The sequence below is a fragment of the Anticarsia gemmatalis genome, chromosome 17 (genome assembly GCF_050436995.1).
Source record: "Anticarsia gemmatalis isolate Benzon Research Colony breed Stoneville strain chromosome 17, ilAntGemm2 primary, whole genome shotgun sequence".
NCBI lineage: Eukaryota > Metazoa > Arthropoda > Insecta > Lepidoptera > Erebidae > Anticarsia > Anticarsia gemmatalis.
In genome coordinates, this window is record NC_134761.1 from 9,178,103 (window position 1) to 9,204,760 (window position 26,658).

General features: G+C 35.3%; 2 protein-coding genes and 1 non-coding gene across 3 annotated transcripts in view; 2 read left to right on the plus strand and 1 right to left on the minus strand.

Moving 5' to 3' along the window:
- Window positions 1-2,793, plus strand: part of LOC142980232 (activating signal cointegrator 1) — a 15,709-nt gene extending 12,916 nt beyond the window's left edge. Inside the window, exons 9-12 of the mRNA XM_076125570.1 lie at window positions 593-714; window positions 1,313-1,409; window positions 1,520-1,617; window positions 1,885-2,793. Coding sequence (XP_075981685.1) covers window positions 593-714; window positions 1,313-1,409; window positions 1,520-1,617; window positions 1,885-1,973 — 406 coding nt within the window. The 3' untranslated portion in view covers window positions 1,974-2,793. The remainder of the gene's footprint in view (window positions 1-592; window positions 715-1,312; window positions 1,410-1,519; window positions 1,618-1,884) is intronic.
- Window positions 111-312, plus strand: LOC142980312 (small nucleolar RNA U3). Its single transcript, XR_012959867.1, has one exon. It is a non-coding gene; the product is annotated as a small nucleolar RNA U3 (small nucleolar RNA).
- LOC142980231 (uncharacterized) lies at window positions 2,018-26,471 on the minus strand. Its single transcript, XM_076125569.1, has 4 exons — window positions 26,285-26,471; window positions 7,163-7,260; window positions 5,854-6,583; window positions 2,018-5,773 (listed from the first exon to the last, which is right to left on the minus strand). The coding sequence occupies exons 1-4, from the start codon at window positions 26,322-26,324 to the stop codon at window positions 3,174-3,176; spliced, it is 3,468 nt and encodes a 1,155-aa protein (XP_075981684.1). The 5' UTR covers window positions 26,325-26,471; the 3' UTR covers window positions 2,018-3,173.
- Between the last annotated feature and the right edge of the window lie 187 nt (window positions 26,472-26,658).

Below are 26,658 nucleotides of genomic sequence, written 5' to 3' on the forward strand. Positions count from 1 at the left end.
TTTACAATCGCGGCTAGTAGATGGAGCTGTGCATATGACGTCATTTTCTGAATCGCGGTGTTAAGATTCTCCGCGGCCGAATGACCTCTCGCGGATCGGAAATTTTCGGCAAGACCTTACTTCATAGGATCATTTCTATAGTAAGCTCTTCCCGAGACTTTCACACTATGTGAGTCCTCGCAAGTCACGATGAGGAGACGTGGCGCGGCGCCCTGAGCGTGAGGCGGGCGATGGTAGACCTATCATCAGCCTTCGATGATCGTTCGCTCCCCTTCATGGGGGAGGGTGGGGTGTTGTCGCTGTCTGAGTGGCTATTTTTAACTATTATAATAAAAAAGAATTAGTAAATATTAACGTAGACAATATTATTTTATCTATAACTTCTGTTGAATATTTAGTAGAGTTAATTAACTGAGTATTTATGAATTATTATGATACTGTTATTGAATAATGATTATAATGGATAATATTATATTTATAAAAAGATGAAATGTTACTGTAAAATAAAATAGAAAGCTATATCTATTAAGTATCTGGTTCTCTTTAACCCAACTGACTTAATTGCCAAACATATAAATAAATACATTTCCAGACATGAAGGCCGGACCTGGTACACAAGTCACCGCGGCCGGCTGTGGATCGCGTCCACAGCGAAGCCGCCGGACGATGAAGTCACCAGAGCTCTTGAACACCAGTACAGGGTGTTGTATCCAGGTAAATTACTTTGTATTATTGGATTCTATTACACTGATACCCCCTATACCCTGGTAATAATAAAATTACATTATAAATTAACTCCCGGTTTCTGAAGTACATTTAGTTTACCTATTCAAACTGTTCCTTGGAATTTAAACGCTATTGAATATATAAAATACCGCTAAATGTACCTAAGAAACCAGGTGTTTGCTTATTATGTAATTTAATTTATTTGTAAAAAATAATTATTCGCCAAGTTTAGTTAGTGCATTTTGTAGTCGTAGTAAAGGCTAATAAATGTATGTGTAAACTTGAAATATGAATGGACTAGAAGTCCATTTATATTTCGTCGTATTTGGCTAGTTTCAAAGAAACATTACTGAAACTGTGCTACTATGTTGTTTAGAATATTAGAAGATAGATATGCGAAGCGCCTACTATTATTTTAATGCTCCATGCACACATTCGTGTCTTATGGCTAGCGCGGTACTTTATTTTAATTTGTCCAATAAAAATTAGATTCTACTTTTGTACTTTGCCCGGAATATAAGCATTTATACGTTTTCTGAAGATGTTATTTAAAATAAAACATGTAATTCTCCAACAAATGTTCTAGAATCGGAGGCAAAGTTTCCATCATTCTATCCGACTGGTTGTCTTCTTGGCTGTGTCAATGTAGAAGACTGTTTGCCACAAGAGGAGTATCAGAAAAAGTAAGTACAATTAGACAAAAAAAAAGATACATAGTATGTTCACTGACTTTTCCTACTTTTTGTTCCGTCTGTATCGGGTATTTTATTGTGTATTTCGGCTTATTTTTCAGATATCCGGGTGGAGAGAGCGATAGCCCTTATGTATTTATTTGTACTAACCCTATCAGTTTGAGGCTCCGCTTCCCTATTAAAGGACAACATAAAATATGTAAGTAGATCTTTAATTTTACTCCGTGAAGCATGTTAATTGACTTTACCTCTCCAAAGAGTATATTTTTGAATAAACACAGATTGAAATTGCACAACAAATAAATATTAAATAAACAGCAAATATTTTCAGTTATCTACATCGAATTTTGTTAGACAATGCATCGTTCCAAAGAAAGTAACTACGGTGTGGCACATTTCAATCTTAATTGATAAACATTCTGAACTATTTAAATTTGTGTTAATTTGAGTTTTCCTTTTATTCTAGATGCGTTAGATAAGACGATTCACCAAGCAGCCGTCAAATGTATACAGAAAATGTCCAAAATACAAGCGGAAGAAGCGCACGCAGCTTAACTATCACACAAGCATTTATATTTATAACAATAAAACAAATGATGTGTTAAGAAAAATCTTTTATTTACACATTTAATAACTAAGAGTATAAATATAATATTTCATCCATACGTCACGCGCACAAAATCATACAACCATCTAAAATCTATAATACCAATCAGATTTAACGAACGGAATATATGTATAATTCACTGTTATACAATAGTTATATGTTATAACATACTCATCGGCTACGAAAACCAGTATATACGTCAAAATTATAAATTAAACAAGCGATTTCGCTTTCTCGATATGCTGATCGTGTTTCACACCTGTCGATAGCAGTTGAACAACGTGTTACCGAGTATCGAGAGTTTGACTTTTAAAATGTGCGGCTATATTAGTTTCTACGGCAACCGCTAGCGGCACTGATGTCGTCGTCGATCATCGATAGTGGTAGAAAATCTCGTAATTGTGTGTCAAAAAACTTCTACTGGATACTTCATTTGCTATCGGCTTTTTGTCTTTTATGACCAGTAGTATAGTGATCCTCAAATTAGGGACACACCGAGACTTCGCCGTTATCTGTAACTTAATCCATTTAATCTTGTATTTTAATTTTTTTATTATTAGTTTTCATGTGGATTTTTGACAGTACGACTGATCCTAGTAGCCGATTCAAACAACCATATCACTTGCATGTGTTTACGCTTACAACTAAATGAGCACCGACAGAGAAATAGTTCCACAATAATATTGCAATATAAATATTCTTAACTAAATAGTTCTTGCAAATCACGAAGACTCGTTCTACATAGTGTGCGTGTAAATAATTGTGTATTTGCACGATCAAGTAAATGCGAGCCACTATACTTTTGTCACGCGAATTCGTTATTTGCTGGAACCCATGCTTCGACGGCTACAAGTCGTGAAAAGAAACGAATGAGAATCGTTCAGCTTATAATATACCAGCTAAACCTGCAATGTTAAACGTTGTTCAGTCATAATAAATGCATTGATCGTTCGTTAATAAATTGTTCGCTTTGCCAATTACGGAAGTCTTTTAACCATATATAATTTAATTACCAATTCATTTTAATGGCTTTACCGCCGTTATAATCGTTGTCTAACTTGCGTTGCGCAGACAGTGTTAGTGGAGACCTACAGAAAGCTTTGGCAGTGAAGAGGATTTGGTTTGTGGGTTTACCTAACATAGGAACGTTACGATTCCTTCTTTTGGTTGAGCTGTGGGAAGAACGCCTCAATTGGCAGGATGGGGTCATCCGTCGCTATTGTGAAGTAGTTCGGTATCCGTCTGCTGTTCGACGCTACTGTTTTGAACATACCCGGCTTATTGTAGTCTTTACTTGCAGCCAATGTCAAGTCTGACACTCTCTTCGAATGTTCAAACAAATGTTCTAAATGGTCGTGGTGTTTCTTGTCAGCTATCTTCATGATAGCACTTTCTGATCGCGTTCGCTCTGATGTGATATCGTTCTTCTCGTATACTGTTGTTTCTGTGACGGACACGTCTTGGACAGATTCACCGATCTCAGAGTCCTTGATCTTCTTCCTCAAAGGTCTCTTGCTGTGTACAGTGCTCGTAGGGCTGGAGGTCTCGGTAGTTTCTTCTGGAGGGCGTGGTCTGCGCTGTCCGTTGCGAACACGAGACGATACCTTCACTGTAGTAGCTTCGAAATTGTCAGAAGTTGTTTGTCTCTGCCTACTAGGTTTAAATGTATGTATTTCTTTCTCTGTCTGATCATTGTTGTCAGTGCCGTTACCAATTTTGTGTCTCGGTTCTTTAGGAGTGAATCTCTTACGTTCAGTTGTAGTTTCGTTCTCGCTTTCGCTGTAAGGTATCCTTCGTTGAGGGAAACGTATTTTGGGAGTGTTTTCTGTAGGCTTCTCCGTTGTACTTGTCGTGGAACTTAGTCTGCTTCTATAGTCTTTTACATTGAATCTCGTCCTGTGGAACTTGTTTCGTATTCTCGGTCGCTGAGATCGCTCCGTAGTTGAAGATTCTGAATGAGGAGTTGTCGTGTAGTCAATCGCGTCGTCTCTATAGAAATCAGTCGTCGTTTCCTTGTACAAGTTTGTTACCGGTTCTAGTTTAGCTTCAATGGGTTTAAAGTCTTTGTGGAATGAAAAGTCTAGTTCACTTTCTATAGTCGTCTTCAAGTTATCAGACAAGTTCAGGGTGACGTCACTGGTTGGTGTATCTTTCTCGTCTTGTTTGTGTGTGAAGTCGTTTTTGAAGTAGTAACCGGTGAGTTTTGGCAAATGAGGTCTATTGGCGATTTTCATTATTGGAGAATCTTTGTGTGACTCTTCTTGAACGACAGTCTGCGTGGTTGTTTCAGGCCTGGCTGTGGTCGTGGGGAGCGGGCGGCGATGAACGAGTTTCTTCTTCACAATTGTCGGTGCGGTGGGAGAAATAGTCGGTAAAGCACTCGTAGTCAAGTCTGTGGTAACAGTCGGTGTCGTCAAGATCGGCTGCGGCTTGGTTGGTCTCACTCTGGGTTTAATTGTGTATACCTCCTCTGCGTCAGTCGTAATTGTCGACTCAGTAGTTGATCCAACAGTACTTGTGAATCGTGTGGTGGTGACACGTGTGCTAGTTTCTTCTCTATTACGGTTGATGTTCGCTAGAGGAGGACGGCGCCTCCTGATCTTGTTCCTCTTGCGGGTTTTGTCTTTGTCATTAGACTCAGCCGTAAGAGGACGCTTGAAGTGCTTGTTTGGAGGCAACGTGGGCAGAGCTTCAACCTGTTCACCATTGTTCTCATTATTATTATTGTTATTGAACTGTGTCGTAGTTTCTTGTGTAGAAGTATATTTAGACGATTCAGTCGGTTTCTTCGTTCGTCTTGACGTGGTATAGTCGTCGTAGGCAGGAGTTGATACCTTGTAATAGTAGTCCTTGAGCTTGTGTTTGCCGATGGGTTCGAAGTCGTCACCTAGAGGCCGCCTGCTTTGAGATTCGACTTGGCCGTCGTAGCTCAAAGAGTTTTCATGGCCCTTCTCGGCCTCGGTCACGATGGCAAACTCTTCGGGAAGGTCGGTTACTTGCGCAGTACCAGGCCTTCCGAGAGATTCGGAATACTCCTGCTTCTTCTGGGACTCTTCAGTAGGTTTCTGGTTGTTATAGTCGTATGTCTCGGAGGTCAATGACCACGGCGCTGGAGACGACTGCGTGCCAACGTCTGACTCTGTGGCCTCAGTCACCTCATAAGTAGGTCGGTAAGATACTTGAGCGTCGGACTTAGTGGGCGCGGGTTGCTGATTGCCTGCCGCGACACTGTCGTGAATCTTGTGCTTCTTCTGCTCGTAATTAAAGTTCGCGTGTTGTTGTTCGTTGTAGTTTTGAGTCTGTTGATTTTGATGTATTGGGAATTGGTAGTCGTAATAACTGTTTGCTAATGTCGTCGTCTGAACTCCTGGGTTGTATGTTGTTACAAATACTTTGTTGAAGTCGCTCGGGTGGTTTTTATTGGAGAATGGATCCTGTGGGCTTGGCTTGAAGCCTCCGTCTTTCACACCCGCGTTTGGATCAATCTTTGGTGGTACATATACCTTTGTTTGAGGTGTCGAAGTAACCTTGTAGTCATTGTACGTGGTTCCGAAATGAATTTGATTCGCTGTCGTCGGTGCTTTCGGTGTAGTCGCCTCGAATACAGTAGGAGTTGTTTTGTAAGTTGGGGAGTAGCTGAAAGAGTTAAATATTGTTTGCTTCGTCGACTGAGGGCCAAATGTAGTTGGGAACTGGTATATTGGGTCTCTCCCTTTCACTGATTGTACTCCAAATGAGCCAAATGAACCTGAAACAGAGAAAACATATCATTAGATACTGAAAATAAGTGTTTTGTAAAGTTTTTTCAACTAGTAGGTGAAAACTTGCCTAATATACTCGGTGGTAGAACGCTATCCTGGAACGAATACTGTTGATAGGGGTTCCCAATGTTTGGTAGTCCAACTAAGCCCTGTTGTTGTGCTGTCTTTACTTGCTGGTTTACAGACTGTGGAGCCGCGTCGTTATCCAGTTTGAACACTTCAGGTTTGAACGTTTCAATATTACTTTGCTGAGGTTTCTTCCCTTCATTTGGTCTCACGTAATTTTCAATCTTCCCATATATAGGTTTTACCGTCTGATACTGACCAAATTGAATAGGTTGAATGTTAGTCAGTTGCTGAAGCATTACATTCTGCAAGTAATTGTTTTGTTTCAACTTCGCCGGGTGTTTGGCGTAGACTGCATGTTCAGAGTATGGGTTATGAGGGTTTCTGACGAGCACGCTCTGAGCTGGGAAGTTCTGAATGAACTTGTAGTTTGAGAACGCGCCGCTTTGAAGAGCGAATGGGTTGTGGTAGCTGCTGATTGGCTGGTTGATGGCAGGGCCTTGAGACGCAGCTGATACAGTCCTTAGAGTAGTCGGCCGGTAAGACTGTGCGATGGAGGTCAGTTTACTGGCATCCTTCGTCACGAGAGGTCGTGAGGAGGACTGATACATGTCTATCACTGGGATAGGTATCTTGTATGATGGCGCATGGAGCGGAGCTGTGCCGAATGATCCGTATAGGAGTCCACCGCCGCCTACTACTGGTCTCCAGCCACCTTTTGATGGTAGGCCCTGGAAATTAAATAAATAATTTTGATAAAACATCTTTAGAAAAACAAATTTGGCTTGAACGACTGAAAGTGCTTTCTGGCATTATCTGGTATAAGACGAGTGGCTTATTGACTGTGGTGTAATTGACTATGACCGTTGCACCCAGCGGTGCGCAACTAGATACGAGGAAAACAATCTTAAAGCCGCATTTGGATTGAGGATAAAACATAATATAGGAACTAAAATAGCTGTACTATGCAGAAAAAGCGGCTAAGCCAATCGCGATCAGTGTGCATGTCTAGAGTAAAGCTTGCTACACATATTCGCTTCGGCACGTTCGGCTCGGCAATAGTAATCAAACAACAAAACCTACTCGACTCGCTTGTTCGGCTTGTGCCGATCGTATTCATCTACACATATTTGGTTTTGTCACCCGATTAGGCTAATTAATGCCGAACCGAATACATGTGTAGCAAGCCTTAGAGTTAGTGCGGACACTGGCGGACAGGTTGTAAAAGCGCTTTATTCTACAAATCTGGATACATTATTAGACATTTTCACTCTGTACTATTAATATAGAAGTGATATGAATCAACTTACACCCTGTGTGCCCATAGAACGTCGGTGGTTGTGACTGCCGCAACTGGCCGACAAGAGTAGAGCTTGCAGCGTCGCCGCAAGCACCCATAGTCGCAAATCTGTAAACAACAAATCGAAATCATAAGAAATTGCTTAAAAAGAGTTTTCACAGAAATTACGCATCGTTGTGTTTTTTTACATTTACTTCTTACATCTATGTAGTTGTCTATGTTCATAGATCTTAGTATCTGTACGAGAAGGTAAGATTTTTCCATTAGCAATTATTCTTCGCAAGTTTGATGAATCGAAACAACTAACTAACATTTAAGTTAAACTGAAAACCACAATCCATTTTTTTTAATACTACCTAGTTACGCGCTTTCTGTTTAAGACCACATTCTTCTTGTCATAAACATTTTAACATAACATACAACCGAATTAAAGGCACACCTTTTTATGACACTTATTGAGGCCAAAGCAGCTCTATACCTAAGCCTTCAAATGTCATTACCCACAAAAAAATAAGTGCTTAATTTGCCTTATTACCTCAAATTACTCTACCATAACGTCCAAATCATTTATTGACCACGATAATAAAACGTGAAAGTACCGAATTACACAGCAAAGTTATTTTCTTCGACTATTTTTGTACTGACCTCTGGTACCTAGTTATTTTCGAAGACTGTAATCAAACGGTTGCCAGTCATCATGAAATTGTTCTTCAGTCATCAATTTCTCATTGAACTTTGATGAAGCGTTTATATATTTGAAAGTGGGACGATGCATTTTGTACGGTGGCTGTGTGTATGTGTGTTTGAGTTAAGGCTTGTTTATGTATGGATAGTATAAGTAATTAATATCTGCATCTACATATATTAATAAAATTTACAAAGAGTTCCGTTAACAGACGAATGCAGCAGTGTTCTATTTTGTAGGTATATATCAAGACAAACTAAATAATCAAACGTAAAAATCTTGAGACTCTGATTTATTTTCATCGAATATAAAATTAAGCACCTGTGTTCATATACCTATATAATATAAAACTAAGTTATTTTTTTGTCTAAGCAAATAAATAATCGTGCTAAGATGCAATAAATACGCGTGACATATAACAGGGAGATAAAAAACATGTTTCTTATTATAATTATTTATTGTGTAATTTTGTAACAATAAAGAATTTTATTCATATAACCGGTGATTGTGCAATGCAATTTTTAATTTGACATTTTGGCATTAGGTCAGACTTTCTCATGACTATACCTTTACAACAATCGCATGCACATATAGAGGTCGCAGTATTTCAGTCATTTCTATTTAATAATAGGTATTACATCCAACTTTCTATCGTCCAACATGTGCGCGAACATGTCGTGTCACCGTGACAATTGTCCAACATAATGTGTTGCCAACTTGATAAGTTGTGGGAAAGTGTTGCATGGGAAACTTGATACGTGCAATTTGTATTTTTTGTTGAATTATGTGAAATTATTGAGTTATAGATTCGTGTGCGATTTCCTGTTACTTTATATTGTTGGCACATTGAAATTGTTCTCAACAAGTACCTATGTAAGCAGTTCCTTTCCAAACAAGAGAACACCGTGATTCGTATGTGTAGTATACATGTACTGTACTGACAGCCGCGAAGAGGTCTCGGCTGAAAATTTCGGGTTGGGTCAAAAATATGTATATACTTACCTGCGATTATCCGGACTAAGGAAATTAAGGTAGTAGCAAATTTCGCCGAAATCAACATTTGTATTGTCTATACGTCCGATTGGACTATACATGGTCAGGGAGCGAAAGAATAGAGAGTGTATCAAAATGTATTGTGAAGTTGGACACTATAAACAAAGTTCTGCGTCGTCGACTGATTTAATTAAAACTGTCCGCCGTAGTAAAATATCGGTGATACCTAACTTTTTACTTCTTTCGTTTTATTCTCATAAAGCAATCTAAGAATTGCATTAGAAAAATATAGTTCGGGAAGTGGTTTAAACTTCTCTAGTTTAATAACTAACATTAATTGCTTTCTTCGTAATTTATTGGATATAGAATGATAATATCCGCTTCCCGCAATTAAGTGGATTAATCTTCTGGAAAATGCAGAAATTGTAATATCCGCTGGATAATATTTTAAAGTTATATGCTTTAAAATAGTTACGCTATTTATCCATTCGTTGATGGAAAATCTCTCATCCCGGCCGACAGTTAACTAACAGTTCTTGGACAAATGCAAAGTTGGCAACCCGGAATTAGTATGGTGGGCTCGTGTATGCCCCGTCTCATTACGGAAGACCCTTGTCCAGTAGTAAGACAGGGAGTAAAATAATAGATATATAATATGCCCGATTTCTAAAGCACATTTAGAGGTAGTTTATCTATTCAAACTGTCATGTTTATATGAGCTTATACGCTATTGAATAGATAAACTACCGCTTAATGTGCCTCAGAAACCGGGGGTTAGATCAGTGTAATTTTCCATGTCACGCAGGAAGTAATAGGCTGAATTTATTGAAGTAATATTTATCACTATATGCTTTCGTAGTGCTGTCGTTTCACTATTAACTCCTAACAGTATGATGCATACCCCTCGTTAAACACACCTGTTTTTGATTAAAATTCAAATCACATATAGAAAAGTGAATATCACCTTATTACACAAGGGACACCTGCTTTAAACTAAAATACGTGTTCGGATTATTGAAATAGATGCGTTGAAAACTAGTAGAAAGGCTAAATAGTATGTGTATGGCAACACTTTCCATTGGCTGCATGCGATGTTGCCATAGGCAGTGGAAGCACGTACTCGTTATGATCGAGTGTGGTCAGTGAATGCGCTGCTTTTGTTATTTTATGGTGTGAATAGTGTTCCTTATGGGTTTCATTGTCGTATGTGGGATTCAGTTACGTAGGAATATTGTTCTTTTGTAATAAACACGTAATATTACGTATATTCTATGGGTGTAATGTGAACACATGTAATTTGTTGCTTTAAGTATTGTTTTGGTGTAGTGCTATAAAACCTTCATCATATACCGATATTATACCAAAACTACAGCTTGTTTATCATCAGCTTGTGGTTAAGTTGTATCTACAAACCATGTATGTATATTTGACAATGAAACCGCTAGGACAAAGAAAAGCAACTATTCCTTGTTATTTTAATGCACATACTTCCTTAATATTTAAATTAAACTATGATATAAGTAAAAAAATAAATATAAAATATAAACATAGTCAAGTTATAGTAGTTTAAAGGTATGATTTTTTTCCCGTCTTTTACAGCCGAAAGTAAGTTATATTTTGAAATGCATATTACGCCATAAACATAACAAAACAAGACCTACACGTAAAAACTTTATAGTAACATTAACTCATAAACGGAACATGTTGCTTACGCATACTAATGCTTTATTACGCGTATAATGTTCCTCTTTATAGCCACGGGTATGAGCAGTGAAAGTAGTCAAATGTCCCCTAGCCATAACGCACTGTTACGCGGGCCATAGACAATAAAATGAGACATAAAAGCAAAGAGGTTTGAGTTGAAATTGTATTAATTTTATATTATGGTAATGTTATGTAATGTTTTAATATCGTTGTTGTTGTCATTATAAAAGTTATTAGTTGCTAATATAGTGTGGATAGAAATGTGCTTGCGAAATGGATTGCAATTTGATCGCATCGTTTATGTAGGCTTATCGAGTGGGTACTAATTATCAGCCCTGCCCACCAACTACGAAGACATCACTGATATAAAATATATTATATGAGAATAATTATTTTATATAAAAATATAAAATATATTAGTTTCGGTTTTAGGATAGAATTCAAATAATATACATATATTAGAATCGCAAACTTCGAAAAGGTATGCGTTGATCCATCTCTCGTCAAGTCCATCTGGCCTTGTTTGAACTATTTACACTTCAGGAATGGTTTAGTAAAGTTTCAGGCGTGAAAGGTTTCGTCGCGATGTATTCTAGTCCTGTTGAAGCTAGTAGGTACTAAAATTCATAATATGATCTTAGTTTTCAATTTCTAAAGTCTGTACAACGATTTGAATCTTTGCGTGACAGGCTTTAACCACACGTCTATCACTGGTTAATTACAGCACATTATAATAATTCTAGGAAGAATAAAAGTACTAGACCACATCATTTTCCGGCACAAGAGTTACGCCACTACGCTAAGTTTTGAATGACAAGATCTAAGTATATCATCAGATAAGTCTGTTATACCTACGTTTGTGCCTTCCGCATGCACAATCCTAAACAATGGCATAAGTTATAAGTGCCTAGTCAGTACGCGTAACGAACAAATCTTCATAATATGGACCACTTCCGATACTTGTGGTCAATTGTCATTATTGTTGCGTATAACGTGACATATTTCCTATAAGGCAGTCTTAGAGCGCAATTACGAACTTTCGTTGCAATTTGTATTAAGTTTGTGGATAATTTCGACTTTCAACGATCATTTTAGTATTTGAAAATTGACATGTGATATTAATTTTAACCAACGTTATTGCAATTTGCCGATATTGAAAACAAATAATGAAATCCTCAATCCGCATTTGGCTAGCGTGGTGGACTAAAGATTTAACCCCTTCCTTATGCCGGGAGGAGACTTTTGCCCAGTGGTAGGTCAAAGATGAGTTAGTAGTTTTGGTGTAACATTTAAAAAAAAATGTCTGACTAAGATCCTACCACAATCGTGTTTTTTTAAATTAAAGTGTTTAGTATTCTATTAAGGTTGCACGTGGCTACTATTATATACTGTAGTTAACCTCTATGATAATAAAACGACAGTTACATAATATGATAAAACACATGTAACCGCTATGGTATTATAACAATAATTAAAAATTATCAACGCCATAAACTTTTAAATGGTGCCAGGTGTTACGCAATATTAATCTTACGGGGAATTGCGTAAAAAATCAAGTAATTTGCTAAAATTAGTAAATTACATGTTGCTATAGAGAAAAGCAAGACTTTAATGGAAACCTACTTTATAGAGAATGTATTGAAAGTCGGAAAGCTTGGCTAATTCTTTAATCTATTAGGGTCATTCGGTCAGATTGAGGTTTTTAATTTTGTACTTACAAAATTACTTTTTTCCCAACAGCTGCGCTAAGTTGTGCTATTTAATGTTATGGCCTGTTTTTTGATAAATTGTTGTATTTTATTTTCATTGCGTTTAAAATATTTATTTCATTTTATTGTAATGTATGGTTAGTGGTTAACCTAGGGTCAAAGTTGTTCAAGACAAACGGCCTTTGACATGGCTTAACGACTTTTATCTTAATTGACACAACTGGGATTGACTTTTATCTGCCTTCTGAAGCACGTAGTTCATTTCAGTTCAAATAACGCCAAGCGTTCTTACCCCCAGACGGGTGAGCGCGAATCATAGCAAGTTATGACCACTTAGAAAGATTTATTGCTGCTAGAAAATAAATCAGTGATTAGAACGTTATTTCGGTAGCAATAAATTAAAAGAAATATTGAGTGTTATCTAATATACAATCATAAAGATGCATAGTTGCAAGTCTATCATGCAAGCTTTAGAGTACTAAAAAAAATACGGGTAAAAATTAATAATTTCAAAATGCTAAATCGTTGCACTGATGTAGATGAAATTTAGCGTGAATATAGTCGAAGACGCTGGTTCTGACATAGGGGCTTTATTCAAGGGGTGTTGTAACTATGACAACGTGCGGTGTCGCTCAAGTCAGCTTGTACTGAATAAATATTGTTTTTTTTATACATTCACTGGATATGGTCAAATGATTCTGCAAATGGTGGCCAAGTTCAATGTAACAAAATACGGAATATTTACAAAATCAATCAATCATATTTTCGATAATCTTCGCATTTTTGATTGTACTTATTACATATGGCAAATGACTAATATTTAAAAGTGAAAACGACACTTCAATATTAGGATTCGGTTTGAGATAAACGTTTGATAAGTTATTTCAACGACATCTAATCGCATGGGCTTTCTGCATAAATTAACATTTTTATTTATTTTCTCTTAAACACGTGATTATTTATAAAATGTTTGTCTACTTCCTCTATAATTGTTGGTTATAAATCAATTATTTGGCATGATGGATATTATGGGAAGGTTACGTTTATCATGTATGGTAATTTTTTCATTTTTTTAAATATGCATGTTTATTTATACAGCAAACCAGTTGGTAGATAAAGTAAGTGAGATTTTATGGTTTTAACGCGACATTCTTTTATAGGTATATGTACCTATAGTTGATTTCACGTAACTATTTTCTTGTTAAAAATAAAGAGTAAGTACTACAAACGTTTCAATAAATGCTGCCTAAAATTAGTGATTTACATCGATCAACAGTCAATCGATGCAGTTGATTTATTTTTGACAGATGATCAACCGAGTGGGATGATAATATGTAGCTACAGTCCAGTATGACAAAATACAAAATAAAAAAAACGCGTTAAAAAGAATTACATTCTAAGTATCGTGTATGTAAACAATTGTCATTATTATTAATTCACGAAACATTTGAGAAATACCCGTGCATTATCCAATTATGCAATAAACATTTTGTCTAATAGAGCTGTCATAACCAGGGTTGCGTGGACATTGTTTTTCAAAGAGTTGTACAGTAAAGTGGAGTGTTCGTGCTTCGTGCCTGCTCTCCAGAGCGTGTCACGTTTCACTTAAGATATTTGCAACGAGAAAACACTACCACATACTTACGCCTTTATCTCGCTCGAGAGAGCAGAATATACCTCCATCAAAAATGCACTTTATACACGCAAAAATAAAAGTGCTTTTCCTTAAACGCGATACGGGGTAATGCACCCGATATACGCATTGTTAATCGTTAAACTTACACGATATCTATATGTAAATAATTTGTAATGTTCGGTTTAATGGATTATATTATTGTCATCGCCTATTACTTGATTTGGTGTTGACGAGTGTCTTTTTTGCGTGTGTTGTTTACAAATATTTCTTATTTTTGTGTAATTGCGACGATTAAATTGATTATTTACACATATCATGAAATATAATAATAAAGTCGGACAAATGATACGATTGAAAAATCTACTAAGCAACAAAATAAAAAAGGTAAAATATAAATACTAATAAGTCTGATTTATTGGTCCCAGTTGGCTTTTCTAGGTGGCTTCTAACAGAAAACATCGATGAACTCATATTTTAAAACTGCGGATTGTATTTGTAATATCATCGCATAGTTGACATTTTCAAAACTTCTGGTGCAAGCCTTTGCTCCAGTATTTAAATGTTACAAAAATGTAACATAGCTACCAAAGTACGGTGAAAATTTAATTCAAATTCTCCCAAAACATATGTATACATAATATGTACATATAACAGTTTTCTCGTTAACTCTCTCTTTATACAAATCACATGTCTATGAATAAATAGAAACTTTGGTAGGGCACTTTGGAGTGTTACCTTTATTGTGAAAAGTGGCTGATCATGCTCATTCATGCTGGTAATATTAAAAGAGAATAATCATGTAATGATTATGTATTTTTCATTTTAAAATCGATTTGAGAATGTAAGCGTTTGTTGTCCAGTGAGCTATGAAGTTAATCTCTCTCTTTCAAAAAATATAGTATGTTCAAAATCCTTAATGTTAACGTTATGGTGAGTCAAGTTCGACATCAGAAATTAAATGAAAATGAATAAGTAAAATTGTTATTATCCGTGTTGGTTTGCTGGTTTTGTTATATGGAAAAATGTATATGGAACTGACTGTATAATCTTCGTAGGTTTGAAATATTACCTTTCCTTTACAAATGTGTACATTTAAATAACACAAAAACAATATTATTATGAATTTAATACTCGTAGGCATTTGGGAACCATCTTGCGCAAAATACAGCTTTCATAAAGCGAACGCGTTGAAGTCTTTTGTACTGGAGTATGTTCCGCACATTTTTATCGGAAAATTGTTAAATGAACATCGTCTTTTTCTAACAAGGTTATATTTATTGGTTTTAAATTCCTTAAAATCACACGAATAGAACAGCTTAATATGTATTTGCGATGCATTCAGGTACAAAAAGAAATCATTAAGATAGGCATTATATCGAAATTGAAGATTTTAAATAAAAATATTTTCTTTAAAAAGTCATATTATCCTCTGCAGTCGTATAAGTTGGCAAGAATCCCTCCATATCTTATTTTGCTTCTCGATTTATCATTGCTTATTTCTGTTCCATTCCACATAATATTTAGTTTATCAGTCAAAGAAAGGCTGTAATTAAAGAAACAGCGACAAATCGCGTCTCCATGGGAAGTAATAGCAATGTTCACGATCAATTATCTACGCTATAAAGTACCACTCTTGCGTACTCTTAGCTACAGGTAGTGCGTAAAATTGGTATATTTATTTACTCTACTGTTATTCATACTTTTTGTCAATGGTTTTGTTTCAATAAGATTGTTTTCCGCTTGAGATTTCGGCGATATTTAATTTAATTGGACATTTAACTGTGACTTTTGTTATACTTTTATTTCAAGTTATTTTAAGAAAAATGTAGGATACAAAAAAAGTTTTATTTGTTACTTTTGGTAATTAATGAGTTTTTGTATCCCGAGAATCGAACCCATGATGGCTATGGGTCATGGGCGCAGTGACCAGTTTTACCAGGCTCCACGAGACATTTTCATTATGACCTCTTCTTTAACAAATTTATCATACAAGTTTTTATACCTATCAAGTATGAATACCAATCATGATAGCTTTAAACAGGCCTTTTAATGTCAATCATTATATACCACTCAACAAGCACTAATAGCTACACTCTACAGTGACAGTCTATTTACTATAACACCAGTTATTTAATGCACATAAGCATTGAACTTGTAATAAACAACGTTTAGAGAGCGCCCTACTTGTTCCACTAGCCGCTATTTCACTGGAGCCGAGAAAACAAGATAAGAATAAATAAATAGAAATCACTCGTATTACTATCTTTAATTAAGTTTCTTTATATTTACTGAGAAACAAAGAGTCATACTTACAACTCATTCAAAATAATTCTAATCAAATCTTAGGTTCAGAATTGTAACCCTCTTATTCATAAAAATGTATGAAGTTATGAAAGGCTTATAAAGAGTTTTGTTTCTTTCACTCCTTAGCGAAATGAAAAAGAGAAAATATATTTAAGTAGTTTTTTAACTAAAATAGGTTTATAGTGTGTTTATGAATAAGAGGGTAAGACTTCAAGTACAGATTTAGCAAGAACCCCAAAATTCGCCTTTAGAATAGGTATTTCCAGAGCCTGACAAAGTGCAATTCTAATGCCCGATTTCTGAGGTACATTTAGCGGTAGTTTATCTATTCAACAGCGCTTAAGCTGATATAAACATGACAGTTTGAATAGATAAACTACCGTTAAATGGGCCTCAGAAAACATGAATTTAAATACCTCGGAGTTTGTCCCTATTGCCCCCATTTAATAAGCTCACCCCTTATTACTTGGGATTAACATCGTAAATAGCGAAACGTAGGCACATACACATAGACCTACGCCTTCGAGTATAACAAGCGTGATATATGTATGTATCTATCATACCTATGTACATACATTTTTCATCATCATCATCATCAATCATTTTACATTATCGTTATTATATATTATAACATCACATCTTCAATTAAATATAAAGCAATACCACATTTGTTGTCTTCAAACTAAAATTTTCAATATTATATCGTGATAGATATCAATAACTTAAATTTTTCGTAGCCGACAACTAGTACAATTTGATCGCAACGGTCTGACACAGATACCTAGTAAATTTGAAACCTTTACTGTACAGCTTCCGAAACGTAAAATGTGAGTAAAACATGCAAACTGTGTGAACAAATGCTGTCTGAACATGTTTACTTTCGAGTAGTGTCGTAAATTATACTTTTATTTGTAATTTAATTAATTTACTCGTGTCTTTTTATGTTTATTGTGTGTGAGTACATGCTGTTATACTTATATATTGCATGTAGTTTACTGTGTTGCTTAAGACATTTTAGTAGGATTATATGCGGTATACTTAGTATAACATACATACTTAGAAACCCGCCTTCTTCCCATAAGGTAGTAAGTATTATTCTAAATAATAATGAGTTTTACGTTTGATTTTACTCCAACTGGGGTATCTACTCCCGTCAATAGAATTCGAGCGAGTCGGAGGTGAGCTAATGTCATAGTCAACTTTAAATTCCAAACTAGCGCATTATTAAAGGCCTATTTATGTTAAACTATCTCAATATTCTGTTTATTTTCATTTTAAATGAGCCTTTGATCATGCGCTAGTTTAGAATGTAAGAGTCAGATTTCGACTTTAGTACTTTACCGAGAGTATATTATAAGCCTAGTTAAGTTATACAAAGTTTTGAGGTTTGTGATATTTCTATAGTAGTCTGACTGGTCACAATGTGTCTTTTTATTTTTTAACGATAATAAGAACTTCGTCTAGTCTTACTTAGCGACATAATGACATTATTCCTTTAGAGAAAAAGTCTTGCTGTAAATTGGAAAAATGATTGGAGTTGTATATACCTAACAGTAATAACTACCTGTCATTTGTAAAGAGATTAGCGTCATACAAGTGCGTATATCTTTTTAATGGGCCGATAATTGGTTCTTGATATCTGAGATTCATCATAATCTTTGACAGTTTTGTCGACAGCTGGTTTCTCTTATTCATTGGTAAATTCTTGAGTATTAAGAGTCTTTGTACTGAATAGTTGTCATCTTATCAACAATATTCGACATTGATTACTTGTCAACACGTAATGAAGTAACTCAGTCTAGATTGAGTTCTTATAAAAGGCTTAAAGTAATTCTGTATTTGATATCAAGTCGCCACGTCACTACTGTTGGGTCGGGAGGCCGTTGATGCGATTCCCACACGGAATAATTATATTATTTATGCTATTCACAATGACGATCGACAATTATGTCAGTTGAATGTATGTTTATAAAAGTCCCCGCGACACAAGAGCAATCTCCTCCTCCTGCCTCCGTGGCGCAGTGGTTTAGGTCGCCACGCCGATACCACTGAGTCGGGAGGTCGTGGGTTCGATTCCCACACGGAGCAATTATTTGTGCGATCCACAAATAATTGTTTCGGCTCTGGTTGTGCTTTGTGTCCGTTGTTTGTATGTTTGTAAAAGTCCCCGCGACACAAGAGCAATTCTTAGTGCGGGAGTTGTCTTTTTAAAAAAAAAAAAAAAACTTGATTTCAATATACTTAACAATAAAATCTGAATACAATAAAATAGAGATTATCCCTTTCATTTTATACCTTGCTACTTACTTTTATTCAAGCATAAAAAGCAGCCTTATCAACATTCCATCAAAGAAGCGGTTCAACGATCAACAAATTGTTTGTAAATGCTCAATTTCACACGGCCACAATCGATCAGCCGCACAAAGCGACAATGATTACTAATAAAAATCATTCACTTTCATTGCTCTATAAAAAGTTTAGCTTTAAACCTAACTCGATGGGAACATACCTCCTTTGTTACGTTTTGTGCAAGTAAAAGTCATATTACGAAGCATTGTGTAAGGGACATATTTCAATTGTCCATTTCGAAAATTTTCTTTTATGAGAAAGTAGGAAAAGTCGACTTCCTATAACTTTCCCTGTCGTATGTAAATATGACCTTTTGTTTCTGAAATAGAGTCCGATTATGATCGAATATTCTATTCAATTTGGTGCAGAAATAGATCGAAAGTATATAACATATTATTTAATACAGCGGCTTGCATTATATTTCAACTTATATGTTAAAACTTTTAAATGAGTGTTAATTTTAGCACCACTTTCAAATTTGAGAAACAGTTGTATCAGAATACTCCTACTTACTACATTCTACAATATCGTGTTATTTATTTCTTATTTAACTTTTTAATCTTTTTTTTTATAAAAGACTTGTGTGGGAGCTCCACACAAGAAATAAATTATTACGAAAATACAACAACGGACAGAAAGAACAGCCAGACCCGAAACAACTATCTGTGGATCACACAAATATTTGTTTCGTAGGGAATCGAACCTTCACCTCCCGTCGTCTCTTGCTACTAACCACTGCGCTACGTTTGGCCGTCAAGAAATAAGTTTTATAATCGTAAGTTTAAATATATGAAATTGGACCCAAAGATTTAAAATCATTCATCGCACATTGTACTTGTACTACCCCAAAAACCAAATTTGGAACGCTCCATTTCGCAAATAAAAAAAAATTAAGCGATAAAAAGTGCTCGCATCAATCAAACTACAAATTTTTTTTGCACCTGTATAATCTGGTAACACTAAATTCATTGCTATTCAATGGCCGTGACCTTCGCAACATGACGTCACCACTTTCCATAGAGACGCGGGCGGAATACGACGCCCCGTTACGGATGTACTGTACACTTTCATTTAGTTTGTTTGTAAATAAGCCGCCCCTTGATAATAACAATGAATTGTTTCGTAATAATACGCTTTGATGTGCAAAGGGAAATTTGAGGATACGTTTTCCTTAACGATAATTTTCTTCTTGTTTCAAAGAATGCTGTGCCCTATTTCCTCTAAGCAGTTTCTTGGTTCATGCAGGTGATTTCCAAAAAAAATTATAGAACTCAAATCGCTTACGTAAAATATTGATACAGACGGCAGAAAAGTTTTGAGTCAGATTTACTGCTATATTCCTTATCTTATTGATTGCCATAATGATCAACAGTCGGATTAAGTTATTTTTTTAATTTGATTTGATTTGATTGTCAACAACTATCCCAATGAGTCATTGAATTATAATTTTGAATTAATTGTTAAAAAATATTTAGATTTGACTTATGCAACCTATGAAACTAGAGTTACTAACAATTTTTAGAGATAGAGAGAAAAAAAACGTATTTAGCATTCAGTTAATTGTATAAAATTATCTCTTTCCGGTTTGGTGGTGGTAATTCGTCAACATATCGTAAAATAATATGATATATTTTATTGTATCGTTGCGTCATGTTACGCATATAATATACTTATTCTAGAAAAAATATAAACGGTTTAACGTAACATGACGCATACAATTGGCCAGTTAGCACATGGTTAGCTCTATAAAATAAACGATTATTGCCACTTTTACTCGTAAATAAAAACATTAACAGCATTTTGGAAATTTTTTTGCGAGAAATATTACACCCGTAGTGAATCAGCGCCATAATTATAATTTGCTGAATAGACGAAAAAATTCAGGCATTATGTGACTAAGTACTTATAATTCCACAACGCGGGAGGAGTTAGGCTTTGAGTCCATCTCGCTGGCCAAGTACGAGTTGGGGACTTTGCATACTCTTAAAAATGTTTTAAAAAACTTTTAGGTGTGCGAGGTTTATCCACGATGTTTTCCTTCACCGTTAGAACAAGACGCGATAAATGTTTCTAATATTCACGTAACTTCGAAAAGTCATTAATGTTTTGCACAGCGCAAGGAAGCGAGATATTAAACTTCATGAAAAAATAACGAACTACGGAGTCTACGGACGTAATCGATCTTATTATAGCTATAATATCGGCTCAAACCAATCAGCCATTCCCGTATCTAAATTAAACCATGTAGATGCTATAAAATTATAACTTAAAGGTAAACTACATCCTCGAGATGATTACGATGACATGGCAGCTAACGATGGACCATTTCCAAGAGTCTCAGGTAGTACAGTTTAAATAGCTTTCTTAATGCATATAACTTTATCAAGTCGTATGGGTATTAAGTTATTAAGTTCTTGCTGGTGCGGTCTTTTTTGCTCTGAATCCACTAGGTGTTATTTTTAGTCGATGAAGCTCTAAAAAGGCTACCGTCATAAGTCAGTGATTGCTTTGGTTTATATCCTTAATTCTTAATCTGTATAAAGAAATAGAAGTAGAAAGGAAAAGAGTTAAGTACTCCAGTGGATCAACGCAGGCTTAGAATATTCGAAAACACGCATTTAGTACACACGCTGGTTCTACTAGGGCCGTTTGTGACGAGTGAAAAAATTGCAAGCCTAGAAGAGTTACAGTTTGTGAAAATACAGACGTGTCTTTTTATAAATATAACGTCCTCTGTCAACAGGTAGGATACATCATTGGTGTGAGATGTGTTAACTAAGATGAAGAGACATAAAACGAAAAACTAAGACATAACGTTTTGTATGAATAACTATTACTTAAGGCAAGCCACCTGCCCCTCATGTTCGTTCTATGTAGCGTGTGTCTTACAAAATAGACAATGCCATAACTACAAGCCCACGTAATAGGGCCGACCCTATAACCACCAACTAAGTAACACTTACATCACATTACAATTCCAACGAATATCGTAACAAACACATAACTCATGCAACAATTAACACAGTTATCGAACAATACCAATCGGCCCTACACTTCCTTCGGAGAAAGTTGATTACCACCCGTGCAAGGAATTCGCTTCATCTGATTAGTATCTGGGCTCTAAAATCTTGATTTTTTCTGCCTTTATTAGCATTTAAATTTCATTCTGAGTTTTTTGCGCAATGGTGAAATACTTTCTTTATACAAATACGGTTCAGTTTGGAAAAGATCGGAGGATTATAGACTGTGGCGATAAGCGATATTTCCATGCAAAGAATGACAATAAATACATTTTATTTAACGGAGTATCATTCTATCTATGTTCTTTTTAAATATTACATGATATTCGAGTTCATTTGCATAAAAGAACATAGTTGATCCTTATACATGAATTATTGAGAACATTATTGATTTTTTGTTGAATGACCTTTAGCATTTACCACATATTTCACGATTACATAAACATCGTGTCATAAAATAACATTCTATCATTCAGTGGTGTTTTATGTGATAATAGACATGATTTATCTAACTTTATTGAACAGGCTAAAGACTGCAGCTACTTTAATTATAAACCAGTCTTAATGGACTCGCGAGAACAAGCTCTACTTTTTAACTAACTATAATTCATTTGCATATTTCGTAAAAATAGAAGCACTCACGGAGAAAAGACTACCGAAAATAAATAAGTATCTCGCTAAACTAACGAGTACATAAATTTGTGTTTCAAACCGATAAAATTAACATGAATCAGGACTACATAAAAGCCGTTTCTGAGACCGTAATACGTTTGTCATTTTACTTACTTTCTTATTTAATTAATAGCTAAAAGTAAGAGTCATACAATTTCACATTCGTTCACAACAATTGTGTATTTGTGGTTAAATTATAGAGTAAACAAGGAAAGTAAATGAGGCCCTAGCAGGCAGAGTGTGGACGGCATCGCGGAAATATTTCCTTGGCTACTATAATTAGAAAGCTGACTTGTCTGTGGACGGAAACAGTTTACACTAGAAGGATATATTTAAGTAGATTGAATATATATCTCAACTATTTAATTAACGGGAACATTTGCAGCCAGTTCTATCCATACTAATATTATAAATGCGAAAGTAACTCTGTCTGTCTGTCTGTCTGTCTGCTACTCAATCACGTCTAAACTACTGAACCAATTTGCATGAAATTTGGTATGGAGATATTTTGATACCCGAGAAAGGACATAGGCTACTTTTTACCCCGGGAAAATGACGCATTTCCCGGGAAAATTCAGAAAATTCAACGAAGTCGCGAAAATCAATGTAATAATGACATTGAATTAACAAAATTCCGTTGCCATGGCAACTGTTTTAATGGCGGATATGCCTTAGCGCGACTTCGTTATAATAAGTGATATAAATAATTTTGAGAATATTTTTCGTAAAAAAAGCATATTTTATATCATCACGCTACGACCAATAGGAGCAGAGTAGGTAACAGTAAAAAGTGTTACAAAAACATGGAAAATTCTGACCCATTCTCTTTTATGTGACGCAAGCGAAGTTGCGCGGGTCAGCTAGTATCCTATAAATGTAGCTACTAGCTACTGTTCCGTATGTCTACCGGGTCGAAATCCGATCATACGTAACGTAACGTAAGGATTTCATCCTTTGTTAATTTCTATGGTACTGCGTTGACGGCGTCGGGATTTCGGAGTCATAGAAACTAACAATTAATTTGATTGTTGTTGAACTTTAATAAATTATATAAAAAAATCAACAAATCCTTAAAGTCCGTACACTCGTTTACTGACCCAGTGGACGCGTAGTTTAATTATCGTAGCTGGTATAGTTTTGGCTAACTCTTTCAATAATTAGCTGTCATATTTTTCAGGTAGTCTTACCATAAGTGTTGAAACCGAAATTTAAATTGTTTCTTCCATCGTGACTGACGGGAAATTTAATATCGCCTTGTTCTGCGAATTGTGTGATGTTGATCATGCAGTAGCAATTTGCAGATTACGTTAGTGCACTTTAAATTGCATAAAAGTAAAATAATCTCCTCCAATTATTTTCGCCAAGAGCTAATCAGTTAAAACATGCATATTTTTTATTTGTATGATTGGATAATTACAACGGTTATGGAATCAATAGGAATCACGTATAATACATTGTAAGTCCATATGTAACCACAATTAACTTCCGAAGTCGTAATGAAAATCCATTTTCAATATTGGCTATCTATCCGCGGTTGACCACAGTTTGCAATATTATCTTCTATTAATAACTGGAGTTTAATGCACTTTATCATAATGACTAAATATAACTCTTATATTAGTTTCCGACAGGAAGCATTAGTACTATTAGGATTCTATCTACCTTTAATTTTTGTATACTTTAGTGTCTTTAAGACTCAGTTACTGCGTTGTAATTTTAGGAATCTGTTATTATTTAGCCTGGTGTATCTTGATGGGTCTAAAGCTTTTAGTATACTAGTATACAGTTTGTATTGATAAATAAATAAGTACGCGTATGTAATGAAATATTAACTGTGTGAAATAAGGGAAAAGCGATTCTACCAGTGAGCGCATCGTAATAAATAAGTTATTCTGATCAAATATGACAGCCAATTACAATGTTTCGTGAGTCTCAAACTATTGCAATAAAGTAGTAAGTGTTATTTTGATTCTTTGTATCTGTACTTCGTTAGTATGTCGTTAAGACCTTTTTCAATTAAAGTAATAATAGCGTACTTTATGGTGATAGAATAGACAATTTTGAGAAAGCTTTACGATTATGTTGATTGAATGAAAGTGCAATATCTCTCTGATGACAGGGAAGTGTTGGCTAGTGAAAAGACAAAGTACGTTAATATTTAAACTTAATTGAACCGTAAAACTTTACTACTAAGTAGTTATTTTAGTTTCCTGGTTAGTGCATTAACCGGTTAATCGTAGTCTTGTATTTTCTGTTTAGTTTCGTTATTACATTTGTATGCTTGTCTGCATTTTCTTCTAAACGGGTTTCCTTTATACCGTAGACCGGCGTAATGTTAACAATGAACCATTTTTGCTCGAGTTTTGAGGGCTTTTTTAAAGTTACTAAAATGCAAAAAAGTTTTATAACAAATTATACACAAACTAATAAAATAAACATTAAAGAAAAGTACGATGTTTGTTGATGAAAAGTTTTCCTAACATTAATTAAGCCTTTCAGTTAATGCTATAATTAACGACATTATAATACGGTTTAATTGTTAATTTTCCAAGGAATTTCGAGTAAACTGATGCCACACCATCGCCACGGAGCCCAATAATCGATTTTCTTCGAAGCGTCTCGTTTTCTCCCGGGCTGAATGACCGTTTGATGCGATTACTCATGACGACACATAAATCAACGATGAAGCACTAATTAGATCGCGTGTCTTGAGAATTCCCGTTCATTTCTATGTAAATATCGTGTTCACGACTTTCAGATTTAATACATGCTTGTTAAAATCCTTTACAATGTTATTATTTAGACAAGTACGTACCCTTTTTTTTGTGTACATGCCAGTCGTTGTTCAATATTTGGAACTAAATAGCAGGGTGTGTTTGTTTTTTTTCTAATTGAGTTTAGAAATGATAGATGTTAACGAAAAATACAATATAAATTATGCATACAATTATTTTTAGTGCGTAATTCTTTATGCATGTGATTCAAGTTTAATTTGCTTTAACTTTTTATGTCAACCTCTGAATTATTCAAAAATGATACGCGATTTCTATTTTCTATAATATTAAAGTGAGTTGTCAAAGTATTCATCATACATTTTTCTATTTAAAATCGCAGCAACTTGTTTCATAAATTCGCGTTTAATTCAACGAACAATGACAGAATTGGAATCTAATTTTGTATACTTTGGAGAACAATAAAAGTGAAAATAAGTTATCGATCACGAGTTGCTTTCTATTTTTTCTACCGGCGACGACAAAATTAGTGATACCTACTTAAAATAAAATTCATAGAAAAATGAGATAAAACAGAGTTACACTATAAAACTAGACTCAGTAAGTATATGTGTATGTAAGTGTTTTTTTTTATTTCACACGTATTTAGTAAACAGTCGACAGCTATCGAGAGCGGAAAACTGTTCTTATTCTACATCAAAGCCGGTCGAAAACAAGTTTCTGCGGAAACCAATTGAATCAACAAGTCAATCTTATCCGCTAAAAAACATGGATACGTCTGAGAAACGTCTGCTGTAAACTTGTACCGTTACGAAGGTTGAGTGCGGCTGTCTTCATCAATCAATTAATAGATAAAATAGCCCTACTTATCTCAATGTGTGCATCCGATCCAGATAGTCAGAGAGCTAGCACCCGCTCCGCGCTACTAACCGCTAACGGCTCTTCTCGCATCAAATTATAACTAACGTCCTGGTCGGCTTTTTACTTTATCTATTTTACATAATCATGTATTATGCAAAAATAGACAGCCGGCATGCCAAAAAATTATGACTTTATGCGAAGAAAGTTAACTTTATTTTAATTTTAATTGTGCTGCTATCTCAAAATTTTAAAACTTATGTGATACTTCTATTATTTTTGCTAAGCTTAAACTAAACATAAATCAGTAAAAGAGTTTCAAATTTGTTAAAATCAATGTCGATACTTGCATTTATAAATATTAATATAACATTTTCTCTTGACCGTATCAGTGTTAAATCCGCATAAATATATAATGTAAATCCAATCACGATTTCAAAAACTCCATTGCAAAAAATACCGGCACTTACCATTCATTTTGACACTGCAAAAAGTCCTGAATAGAAACATATCGATCACAAATATGCACACGGTTGCATCACTGTCACTTAACACTGTTCAGTATTGTGGTAGCACTTAGTGTAAGGTGCGCAAGACTTGTGGGAAAGTGGCGACTGCGCTGAGGTTTGCGCTCGACTGCTCAACACTCGCCGCCGCTGAGGGAGCACCGCCACCACCGAAATAATGCTGGATGGTGGTAGCTGATGACGTACACATATTATTTCTACCGCTATTGTTTTAGTGCTAACAATGTTTTTATTGGCAACTTCGCAACTAATAAATTTGCTGTCGATATATCTGGTTAGTTCCTTACTTTCTGAAGTAATGATATCAAAATAATTTG